We start from the raw sequence: 12,676 nt of genomic DNA on the forward strand, positions 1-12,676 counted from the left end.
ACCTCTAGTCTGATCTATCCTGAAAAGTTAGACTGCCATAGCTAGCTGGCCAGGGATGTAAAATAAACAAATCCCTGACCCATATAGCTAAGCCAACCTATCCTGTAGAATAGGCAAAGCTATGTCAGTGGGAGAAAGCTGTCAATAAAGCTAATTTCATTTGGGGAGGTGGTATTCCTTCGTACACTGACAGAAAAAACCCCTTCTGTAGGTATAGGCTGTGTATACACTGCATGGCTATGCCAGTTTAGCTATGCCACTATGTTTCCAAGTACTGTACATTTACAGTAAAGAGATTATACCAGCATAACTCTACAGTGTAGATGCAGCCTACACCAATGAAAGGAGTTTTTCCTGTCAGTGAAGGACTATCACCTCCCTGAATCAAGTTAGGTATATTCATGGAGACATTCTTCCATTGACATAGCTGAGTTTGAACATGAGTGTAGGTTAGCATAGCTGTGTCTATGAGGAGTGTGGCTTTTCACGCCCCTGGCCAATGTAGCTATGTCCACCTCACTTTTCAGTATAGAACAAGGGCTGGTCTACACTGAAAAGTTAGGTTGACCCAGCTACAATCCCCATATGAATGTTTATTGTTCAAGATAAAATTAACTGCAGTTTAGAGGCTTCAGGCAAGGACTGCTAAACTAGTGAATTTCACCTGTGAGCCACATAAAGGCCACTCATTAGATGTGAGTTTTACTATTTACTTCAATGACAGCAGGTCAGATCCTAAATTTTAACAATTTCATTTATATTTGACAAACAGAAACTACTACTGCTGCAGGCCTGTCAATCACTAATGAACTTATAAAACAACAAAACATATAGATGATATCATGAGTTTTGTGAGAAAAAGTGGGTTCTGACCACGAAAACTCGTGATACCATACAGGTATTGTTAGTTGCCAAAGTGCTGCTAGACTATTTGTTGTTTAAGTTTTTCCAGTTATAGACTAACTTGGCTACCCATCTGAAGCTTTAGAATCACTAATGAGTTAGAAAGAGAATTAAGAGTGCAGTCATCAATAATTTGCTCTGCTTCATCAGTCTTTAAGAATGGCTGAGTTTTGCTTTGGGTGTTCCTAGAATTGTACTGAAGGCCTGTCACTACCAGCGTATTTAAACCAGTACTATAACAGTACAGGTAGAGAAGTGACCTAGGTGGAAGAAAGCTTCAAACACTTAATTGTTTAGAGCTCAATTCTCATCGGGTATGTCTACTCCGCATTCCTCTTTCGACAGAGGAATGCAAATGCAGTTGAGCAAAATTGCAAATGAAGTGCGGATTTGAATTTCCCCCACTTCAATTGCATAATCGCGTCCGGGTGCTATTTTGAAATACCGTTTCGAAAAAAGAAACGCAGTCTAGACGTGGTTATTTCGAAAGAAAACCCTTCATTCAAAATTACCCTTAATCCTTATAAAATGAGGTTTAAGGGCAATTTCGAAAGAAGGGTTTTCTTTCAAAATAACCATGTCTAGACTGCGTTTCTTTTTTCGAAACAGGGTATTTCGAAATAGTGCCCGGACGCGATTATGCAAATGAAGCGCGGGAAATTCAAATCCGCGCTTCATTTGCAATTTCGCTTAGCTGTATTTGCATTCCTCTCTCGAAAGAGGAATGCAGTGTAGACACACCCACCCAGTCCTGCACATGCAGGAAAATAAAGGGATCTCAGGCGACGCTGCAGGGCTCACTCTTCATAAATCCAGACATGGGGGAACAGCACGGCTCGCAGACCTAATACTGCCTCCTGCAAGCTAGTGCACAAGCTGGGGGACTGACAAACTTGCTCGACCCTGGGCAAGGTGGGGGAGTGACTTCACACTCCTGAAAGGGGTGGGGCCAGCCCTCTACATCTCCTGGAGCACAGCACACTGGACCCCTCCCCTCCAGCCTGTCCTGAGAGCTGTACAGCACTCTAGTGGCAATTTAAACAGCCTGGGGTGCTGGCCACTGCTGCTCCTGTCCCAGGCAGGAGCCCCAGGTCCTTTTGAATTGCCAGGCCCTGGGGCAACTGCCTCATTTGCCCTCCCCTTCTCCCCCATCAGCAGGTCTGTGCACAAGGAGTGGGAAAGGCCCTAAACTTGCACTATATACCAGAATTAGTTCTGGAAATGAGCAAGTCCAATCAACTTTTCCAGCCTTCATCCAGGTGCAAAGCATGTGCTCTGGAGGCCTTATGATTCAGAGGGCTGTCTCTGACTCCAACTTCTTTCTGGAGCTATTCCCTCACACAGAACTGAGAGTCAACTTTTAGATTCACCCTTACTGTCTCCCCCACTAACTGTTTCATTTACCTGGGACTGGTGTGCTGGTAGTGCTGAGATCGACTTTTCTCTGTTTCCTGGTGTTTCCAGACGACCATTTAAGGACTGTGACCCTTTCAAAGACTGGGGGACAGTTCTTCTCTCTACCTCCAAGTCTAAAATTACAGCCAAATGTCATCCCATAATTCCGCTATCAGGCACTTCAGAAAAACATGGGATTTGGTTAACATTATGTCACGTGTTATCCTAGGGCCACGTTCCAATATCTAAGAACAGTTCTCGCCATTTTAGAAAAGGTTATTTGGCAAGCAATTTTCTGATAGTGGAAATCTATCACATGTTCCTCACTAAAAAAGTATTTCCTTTTGCATTTTTTTTCTATTTTAAGATTTTTCTCCTCTCCAAAAAGCTCGATCCAAAAGCAAGTTAGTGAGCGATGGCCAGTAGGATCGTAGGCTCTTAAGTAGGCTCAATTATCAGAACCATGGAACAATCAACTGTTTATATTTATAGCATGAATAAAATCGGAGTTAAGGTTTCATTATTGGCTTGTGGTATAATCCTGCCAGTGTGAACTCACAAAGAATGCTTGGTCTTTGAGATATTTTTGAGATTATCTGTAATTTCCTAACAGAAAAAACGCATCTACCAACTACTTTCAGTGGGGTTAAGTTACCTTTGGTTTCAATACAGTCATACCTTGAAATTCTTGGGCTGTATCATTACAGCTGGATTTGCTTTCCACATTCACTCCTTTCTTTTTTAATTTTGTGACAGGCCGTCCATCTTCCAGCTCCTGCGAATACAGAGATTATCTGTCTTCAGTCTCGTACGCATAGCCCTTAGAACACTGAATTCCAACAGACAGCCATGCTCAGCCTAATCAGCAACTGCCTCAGTTGGCATCGCTTTATCTCCTCTGGTTTCCAGGACAAAAATATAATTCCCCTTCTAAATGTCTAAAACAAAGGATCATCCTTTCCTATCATTCAGATAATTGAATTCACACCACTCAAGTCCTTCCAACTTCCCCTTTGCTCATCATATTAAGTTTAAATTTCTTGGTCTCACCTTCAAGGCCCTGTATGACTCCATCACAGCCTACCGCACAAATCCCATTTCCTCTCATGTTCTCCTTCAGGCCCTGTCATTTTGCCAATGACAGAAGCAGCTTCACCACCCCTCTTATTTGCTTCTCCGCCTCCAGTGTCTAATCTGTTCAGCATGCACTGTGTCCATGCTGCAACACCCCATCAGTACCAGTGTCTCATGTCCTCACCCTGCTTCCTCCTAAATTCACTGATTTCACAAGGCCCACAAACACTAACCTGCATTCTTCAAATATCCTCTCCAGTTCAACAACTTGTGAGAGAGGGATTGACAAGAGAAAAAAGAAAAATGTCAAAATTTAACACCTTCTTCTGCCTTTGATATCTAAATGCTTTCAGGCAGGGAGATTGTGTTTTGTACAGCACTCTGCACATCATCAGTAATTAACAAATACTAGTCAGTAGGCAGAATGGTATGTGGAGGGCCCAGAAGGAGGGATCATTATTTTTGCAGGAGTGTTCCCTCATTTTTCTAATCACAAGGAGACTCCCCTAATGGGACTCCAGGTGTCCAGGTTTGTGGGTTGAGAAAGGAAAGGTGTGGAAGGAGAAACGCTGTCACTCCACCCCCGACCACTCTCATAGTGTCAATTTCTTTCTAACCAATGGAAATTTGTATTCTGTGGCGATTGTAGATGAAGTGCAAGGACTGTAGTAGTACCACAATGTTTCACGTGGTGGTGATGCTGTACAAGTAGGACCAGATTTCTTGTGCACATTCCGCCCCTTGCACATCCAAGCTGCAACAGCAGGGCACAACCAGGCTCTCTCTGAATAAGAATTTCAAGATTTGGCTCTTTCTAGACTTCTCATTTTCAGGTAGTTTATTTTTCTAATGAGATCAGAACAATCCCCCCAAAAAATATTAGGAGACAGATTGAAGAGTTCTTTCCAAAAGGAAGTGTCTGTTTACACTTTTCAGTTAAACGCAACATTGCCCACGTGGACGAATGGCAAATGCTGTAAGTTACCAACAACTGAAACAAAGCCACTCTAGCATAAGGTCAGCCATTCAGGAGGAAAAGGGATATATCACAATAGTTCCAATAAAGAATCAACCATTTGAACTTGCATAGATTTCATGAGAACAACAAAGACAGGCAGATAAAGAAATAAAAGTAATGAAACTCTACAGCTACCTTGATTTTATGTCTCTATAACACAATACAAAACGTTATGCTACAATAGGGATTTGCCATTACTGTAACTTGCCTGATTGGAGAGGTCTTTCAGGAAATTTTCATCATTATCTTCATCAGCAAGGAGTACTTTTGGTGGCTCATATTCTACCAGAAATATCTTGGTTACAATGGCACTCTCCCTGCAGTCTCTGAAAGTTAATAATCAAAAGGTTACATAAAGCTATAGCACAAAATTATGTGCATTACTGGAAAAGAAATCAGTGGTGAAAATGGGTCTTTTATTGAAACTCCTCTTGCTAGCCAGATTACTATTTCAGCAAGCTGCCATGATCCCTTCATATTCTCAATCAATCAGTGCTTTGTAAAAACGATGGAAATTCTATGATGAAAAATTACCAGTACAAATGATGGAAATATGGATAATTTTAATACCTGGTTTCCTTCTACACAAGATATTTCTGTTATACCTTAATCCATGTCCTCCATTTATCATTACTACTGTACAACTCACTTTGGGGAGGGGAGATATGCTCTATGCACTATACATAATGTCACACGAAATGGAAACAATTTCCTAAAAAGCTCACCACATTTATCTTGACTTTTCTTAGCATTCATTATATGTCAGTGGTGACATTTGATACCACATACATTCACTGTCCATGCTATTCATTTAGCATTGGATGAAGGAGCTGAGAACATTTCTTTTCACAAACACAATAATGAAAAAAAGTGTGTGCTGGTCAATGATACAAAGATCTATAAGCCTTGATTCTACAAGTCTACAGGGAATACAAGGTAGTTGCACTCCAGTGCAAGTCTGAGCAAAGGCAACAATTTATCCAGGTAGGGTAAACAATAGGCACAGTCCTCCAGCTGAAGTTGAAGTCCCTATCTCCTGGCAAATGGGAGAGAGCAGAAAGTGAGCATATGTGATGTGACTAGATTTAAGTGTCTCAGAGGGATATCCGTATTAGTCTGTAACTTTAAAAACAACAAGTAGTCCTGTGGCACCTCAGGGCACATCTACACAGCAGGGCTAAAGCCGAAGTAAGCTACGCAATTTCAGCTACGTCAATAGAATAGCTTAAGTCGAAATAGCTTATTCCAGCTTTTGGTGCTGTCTACACAGCAGGAAGTCCGAGGAAGAGCACTCTTCCTCCGACTTCCCGTACTCCTCATAAAATGAGGGTTACAAGAGTCAGAGTAAGAAGTCCTCCAGCTCGACATTATTTCGACATTATGTTGAAATCACTGCTTGTAGTGTAGACGCGTACTGTTATTTCAGAATAACGTCAGTTATTCCAAAATAACACTGCCGTGTAGCCATGCCTTTAATGACTAACAAAAATATATAGAATCATGAGATTTCATGTGTAAAACCCACTTCAGCAGATGAGTGAGTGTAAAGTTTTGCTACTAGTCAGAAAAAACTTGATGACCTTGCAAGAAGATCGAGTTCCCTGTTTCTCACTGTCCTACGCCTCACATTTTACCATGCTCTTATGTATGAAACACTGCACCTAAGCCATGGAGGATCAAGTCCTCATTGCTGGTTCAAAATCTACTGAGCATACTGCTAGAAAGTCAGTGTACATATTTATTAATTTACTGTATCTGTGAATCACTAAATACTTTGACATCACACTGGTATTCCTTGCAGCTTTACCAGGCAGCCTAAAAGACAGGAAAAGTACCATCTCCTAGTGAGTGTAACTAGTAAGACAGCCCTTAGGGTGGAGACCTAAGGACCACATAGTCAGCACTCTCCATCTCTCCCAATCTATTGAGCGTATTTCTGATACGTGTTCCCCTTGGGAAGAGGGAGTTCCGAGAACGCTCTCACATCCACTCATGCTGCATGACAGATTTGATTTTTAATGTTATATGACAGTATGATCTAGCAATGACCATGAAACAACTCAATTCTAACTCTAGCTCAGCCACTAACTCACAGTATGGTGTTGGGCAAGGCTCTGATGAGAGCAGCACAAGTCTTAAAACCACTGTTTTAGGCCCATTTTGACTCATAGACCACTGGGATCAATGCAAATCTTTCCGGAGACCACTGGCTGCTAATGGAAACACCGTTAATTAGATAATTATGCCTGAGCCATTTTGCTAGTGCTGCAGCTAGGGAGAATGGTTTAATTTCAAATATTAAATAGATTAAGCGTTTTTTCTTGTGTTAGTTTATTGAACTTCATTTTAAATAAAGTAAAATATTAATTTATGTCCAAAACTAAAGGTTTCAATGTTTCCTTTATTTACTGCAGGGGTGGGGAACCTTTTTTGGGTCGGGGCCACTGCCCCACAGAAAAATCAATTGGGGACCACACAAGTGAGAAGCAAAAAAACTCATCCAAACCCCTCCAACCCTGACTGATGTGGCCCCCACTGAGGCACCTCACTGCTCTGGCGCTCCAGCCCCATGGGGTGAGGAAAGGGACAGGGAGGACTGAGGTTCAGGGCTTCCCATAGGCCAGATTTACTTTTGAGGTTCCAGAGCTAGTGCATTTTGTGGACCCCCTTAGGCTCTGGGGTGGGGACAAAAATGAGGGGTTCACTGTGCGGGACAGGGCTGCCAACGAGTGGGATAGGGCTGGGGTGCAAGTTCTGGACAAGAGGTAGAGTGTAGGAGGGGGTGAGGGTGCAAGGTCTGGGTGGGAGGTAGGGTGCAGAAGCAGGCTGGGAGTAGGGTGTCTGGCTGGGGGAAGGGTGTGCAGGGCAAGGGAGGGTGTAGGAGCAAACTGGGGGTGCAGGGTCTTGGCGGAGGTTAGAGGGGTGAGGGTCAATGGGAGCAGCGGGAAAAGTCTCTGGACAGCGCATCACTGTGCTGCTGTTCCTCCAGAGGGGTGGGGGGAGGGAGTTCAGCCTCCCCCCCCCCACACCCACACACACACACACACACACACAATGCAGAGCCTGTGCTGCCGTTCTAGCCTTGTGAGCTCTGGCAGATTGCCCAGCACCACATTGATCTGGGGGCTGGTGGAACCAGGTACGTCAATGGCAGTGCATCGGAGCCAATGGCAGCAGCTACAGTTGCTGGGCTTGGTGCAGAAGCGGCAGCAAGTGTGGCCACACTGCAGGGTCACTGGCTTGCATACCAGTGGGCAGTCAAGCAGTGCCGGCAGGTGGCAGCAGGTGGGGTCGCCTAGCACCTCGCCCGCCCCTTTGAGGCTGCCGGTGGGACAGAGCAGCAGACACAGTGCCTTCTCACGCAGGCTGAGTGCCAGGCTCTTGACCAGCTCCTGGGGCCGCAGGCAGGCCAATCAGGTGGCCACATTGTAGACCTCCAGGGCCTTGGCCATGCAGATCAAGCAGCAGTCTGGCACGGAAGGTTGGGGCTTTTTTCACCCCACAAGCGATCTCTGAGCCAGAAGCCGGAGCTATTGCTGCAGCCTTGTGGCTGTGCGGCAACCATGAGGCTCCAGCAGTAGCGTGGGGTTCCCTGCTGGGAAGGGAGGGCTGAGCTCGAGCCATGGACTACTTGTGGTCTGCAGACCATACTTTGAGAACCACTGGCCTAGAAATAGGCCCCCTGCTCCTATATATATTCCCATCTGTAAAATGGGAATAATAATACATGCCTAAGCAAAAGGGTATGTTAATTTTATAGAATAGTGATTTTATTATGTTATAAATAATAGACTTTGATGGTAAAAATGTACTTATTAGCTTTTCAGGGAAAAGACTGTTTTTCTGTTATACATTTGTAGTGTACCTAATGCAAGTGGTCCTGGATCTATGGTTAGGGCTATAGGCACCACTGTGATACAAGTAATTTCTACGTAATAATAATAAATGTTCTGACAGAAGATGCTGATGTCTGTACAGAATATGAATATTACTTCGATTGTAAGCTCTTTGGAGTAGGGGCTGCTTTTTTGTTCCATGTTTGCATGGCCCATAGCTCAATGAACTGGGTCCTGGCCTTTGACTGGGAGTCCTAGACTCAGTCAAGCAGTAATGCAATACAGACAGCTGCTACTTACTTGGTGACTGCCAAAGCTTTTACTGTTATTTTCCCATCAGGTAATGTGATAGGTCCCTTGTACTTAAACGTGTTATGTTCACTATAGCCAGGTCTTCTAAAGAGTTCAGGTTTACTTCCATCTAAAGTGTAATATATAGTGACTTCGGGAGTATCTGAAAGACATGATGAATAAAAGAACTTCCATATCCATATTAGGGCTGTGCAAAAATAAGCCCTAATCCAGCAAATGCTTACATGTATGTTTAATTTACTCACATGAACAAAATTAAGTAGGTGAGTGAGGGATTGCAAGATTAAAGCTATAACATGTGTTTTGGTTTCCCTTCCCCCCCCTTCTCATCTCAAAAATTTGATGACAAAATATTCACAATTTCATTCCACGCCATTCATCTTCTCACAAAAAAGGTACAAAATGGGCATGTGAAAATATGTACAAGTTCTACACATTGCATGTTCTAATGCAAAAATGACCATGGTAGAAAAATAAGAGTTGGAATTTCAAAACTGAGATTCTTACTGGTAGACAGGACCTTTTGAGTGAAATTTACCCATGCTATTTTCAAGTACCAGTTTTGCAAAACCACAACAAAAGGAAAAATCATCAAATTCTAAGGTTTTAATATATCATTGTGAATATGGAGTAGACAAAATAGGACAGATATTTAAGGTCCTAATCCTACAAACACTGACAACTGAATAGTAATAGAGATGTAGCCGTGTTAGTCTGGTCTTGCTGAAACAAAAGACAGGACTATTCAGCACTTTAAAGACTAACAAGATGGTTTATTAGGTGATGAGCTTTCATGGGCCAGACCCATTTGATCTGAGGAAGTGGGTCTGACCCATGAAAGCTCATCACCTAATAAACCATCTTGTTAGTCTTTAAAGTGCTGCATAGTTGTGTCAAAAGACAGGACTGAGTTACTGATGCACAAAAGCAGGCCTATTAGCTTCAATGGGACTAGTCACATGAGTAGTTAAGCACATACATGTTTGCAGGACAGAGATGCAAAGAGTACCCACGAAAATGGGTACTCATCAAAAATCACAATAAAATTGAAGTCTTAGAGGGGCTCACCAAAACGCGGTGAGCCCCGCTCGCCAGCCGTGCGGTTCGGCACACTGCGCATGCGCTGACCGTGCTGCGCGGCTGTGCCAGTTTGTAATCTACTCACCACGGGCGAGTAGATTACATTAATTGTCGAGCCCTGGCCATGTTAATCTGTATTCGTAATAAAAAAAATCTTTTTGCCTCTCTATAAAACCATGGCATGGCCACATCTTGAATACTGCACACAAATGTGGTCGCCTCATCTCAAAAAAGATATATGGCATTGGAAAAGATTCAGAAAAGGGCAACAAAAATTATTAGAGACTTGGAACAGGTCTCCTATGAAGAAAGATTAAAAAGACTTGGACTTTTCAGCTTAGAAAAGAGGAGACTAAGGGGGGATATGATAGAGGTCTATAAAATCATGACTGGTGTGAGAAAAGTGAATAAGAAAAAGTTATTTACTTATTCCCCCAATATAAGAACTAGGGGTCACCAAATGAAATTAACAGGCAGCAGATTTAAAACAAAAGGAAGTTTTTCTTCACTCAATGCACAGTCAATCTCTGGAACTCCTTGCCAAAGGATGTGGTGAAGTCTAGGACTTTAACAGGATTAAAAAAAAAAGAGCTAGATAAATTCATGGAGGTTAGGTCCATCAATGGCTATTAGCCAGATGGGTAGGAATGGTGTCCCTAGTCTCTGTTTGTCTGGAAATGGGTGACAGGGGAGGGCTAACATGAAGATTACCTGTTGTGTTCCCTTCCCTCTGGGGCATTTGGTATTGATCAGTGTCAGCAGACAGGATACTGGGCTGGACGGACTGTTGGTCTGACCCAGTATGGCATTTCTTATGTAAAAATAAGTCTTTAAGGTGCCACAGAAGCCTGAAAGCCTAACAGATTATTTGGGCATAAACTTTTTTGGGTGAAAACCACTTCATTAGCAACTGCCTAAGAGTTTTGACCCATGAAAGCTTATGCTCAAATAAATCAGTCAGTCAGGGCTACTCAACACATGGCCCGTGGTGGGATACGGTGAACATGGCCTCCACTGGGAACAGGATTCACAATGGCAAGGCGTCTCCCAGGAGGGGTGAACATTGAAAAATGAAAGTGGACGGGCTGTCTGGAACAGATGGGTACAAGGTGTCAGCATTTCTAGTCCCCAGGGAGGAGGTGTCGGGTGCACTGGGGCATTGTGTGAAAGAAGTTATTTGCATATATATTTCCATGTACATGTAACCACACTTAAGTTGCAGCCCTCTGAATGGGCTGTGAGTATCACTGTGGCCTGTGGGGCTTCAAAGTTGAGTAGCCCTGTGTTAGTCTTTAAGGTACCACAGGACTCCTCATTTTTAATACAACTGAACACAAACACAGTATCAAAGAGCAGGAGTCAAATTACAGAATAAAAAGAAAAGCTGTTTATACCTGATTTTATTTCTACAAATGTATTTGTGTCTATTTCATGTTTAGCCTTCCCAGGCAAAGGGAGTCGAAGTGGTATAATCTGAGGCACTGATACTGAACCAGCAGTCATTTTTCTTGGCAGTGATCTGAAAAAAAATAGCATACATATCTTTTAAAACATAAAAGTGCAGCAGAAATGAATTTTTATGCAACTCCAGACCTTTATTCCGCCTCCTAAAGAGAACATTAGACGCATTAAATTATTAATCCTCATAATCACACTTTTTATCTTTTCTTGTCAATTCAATTTTTTTTTCTACTGAACCAATCTGAGCTTGCTAAAAAGCTAATCAAGATTTTGATCAGTTCTGCAATTCTGGAATTTTGAATTTAGCATGAAAAGAGTGCCACTACTTTGATTCCAATCTGATGATTGCACGAGTTTGATTGATCTCTGTATACACAGCTGAAACCAGCTTTGCCAAGGTCGGCCCTGTCCATCAGCTGTCTGTGATGCATGCCAGATCTGAGTGACAGTTCATGATATAATCACAAAGAGTGCTGGCCTTGTTTATAATAGATGGGGTTTCATCTATGTTATATCTCATGCAGGAGGAATGAGCTACTTGTTTCACTCTGTCTATATGAGTGTCTACATTGAACCTGAGATTATTTGCTTGAAGAGAACTAAAATTAAGGTGCTTTCTACTATTCTTGAGTCTCGTCTCACTTGCAGTATATTATATTAAAGACAAATAATGCTGAACATGATTTTGTTCTGGAGTACACACAACTGTGTTACCAAACTTAATTGCGATGAACTATTTTTAGAGATGATAAAATTGTATAACATAAACAAGCACCTAACAAAGGCGGTAGTAAATTAGCAATGTGTTGACAAAAGCCTCATCTACACTTGCAAGTTATAGTTTTACAATCAACTTTCTAACATGTCTGTAACGTGCCACATATTCACACATGAAACTACTACTTATTCTGCACATCCATTCATTCATGCCATCAATGGGATTACACTTGTTCTGACTGAGGTTAAATAGGGTTACCATATTTGAACTTCCAAAAAAGAAGACATGCCTGAGAGGGAGCGTGTCTGTATCAGTATCTACCAACTCACTTGTATTAGTGTGTTATATACCCCAGGCTCTGCCCCCCCCCCGTATAGCTCCCGCTGCCCCCCCAGGCTCTGGGGCCCCCCCATACAGCTCCCACCCCAGGCTCTGGGCCCCCCCCATACAGCTCCCGCCCCCACCCCAGGCTCTGGGGCCTCTCCATACAGCTCCCGCCCCTGCCCCGGCCTCCCTCCCCATACAGCTCCCGCCCCGGGCTCTGGGGCCCCCCCCATATACAGCTCCCGCCCCACCCCGGGCTCTGGCCTCCCCCCCATACAGCTCCCACCCCCGCCCCAGGTTCTGCCCCCCCTCCAGCTCCCGTCCCGTCCCGTCCCACCCCACCCCGGGCCGGGCCGGGCCGGGGCCGGGGCCGGGGCCGGGGCCTCCCCCTACAGCTCCCAGACTCCCTGGACCCCTGTCTGTGCCACTTACTCACCCGCTTCCCCGCCTCAGCCCCCGTTACCAGAGACGCTGTAAAAAACACCCCCACCCGCAACAAGGCGGCTCCGGATTGGTCCGCACCCTGCACCATAGCAACCGGCTGCGCGCTGTGAC

At 43.8% G+C, this 12,676-nt stretch overlaps 1 protein-coding gene across 5 annotated transcripts in view; it reads right to left on the reverse strand.

Annotated features, from left to right (window-relative positions):
• DZANK1 (double zinc ribbon and ankyrin repeat domains 1) overlaps window positions 1-12,675 on the reverse strand; it is a 47,761-nt gene extending 35,086 nt beyond the window's left edge. For 2 of the 5 annotated variants that reach the window (XM_075925763.1, XM_075925760.1), the window contains exons 1-6: window positions 12,558-12,675; window positions 11,013-11,137; window positions 8,527-8,680; window positions 4,599-4,716; window positions 2,977-3,073; window positions 2,308-2,432 (exon numbers count right to left, since the gene is read on the reverse strand). In XM_075925763.1, coding sequence (XP_075781878.1) covers window positions 2,308-2,432; window positions 2,977-3,073; window positions 4,599-4,716; window positions 8,527-8,680; window positions 11,013-11,121 — 603 coding nt within the window. In that variant the 5' untranslated portion in view covers window positions 11,122-11,137; window positions 12,558-12,675. The remainder of the gene's footprint in view (window positions 1-2,307; window positions 2,433-2,976; window positions 3,074-4,598; window positions 4,717-8,526; window positions 8,681-11,012; window positions 11,138-12,557) is intronic. The other 3 variants (XM_075925764.1, XM_075925761.1, XM_075925762.1) reach the window with 2 other exon arrangements.
• Between the last annotated feature and the right edge of the window lies 1 nt (window position 12,676).

The sequence above is a fragment of the Pelodiscus sinensis genome, chromosome 3 (assembly GCF_049634645.1).
Source record: "Pelodiscus sinensis isolate JC-2024 chromosome 3, ASM4963464v1, whole genome shotgun sequence".
Taxonomy (NCBI): domain Eukaryota; kingdom Metazoa; phylum Chordata; order Testudines; family Trionychidae; genus Pelodiscus; species Pelodiscus sinensis.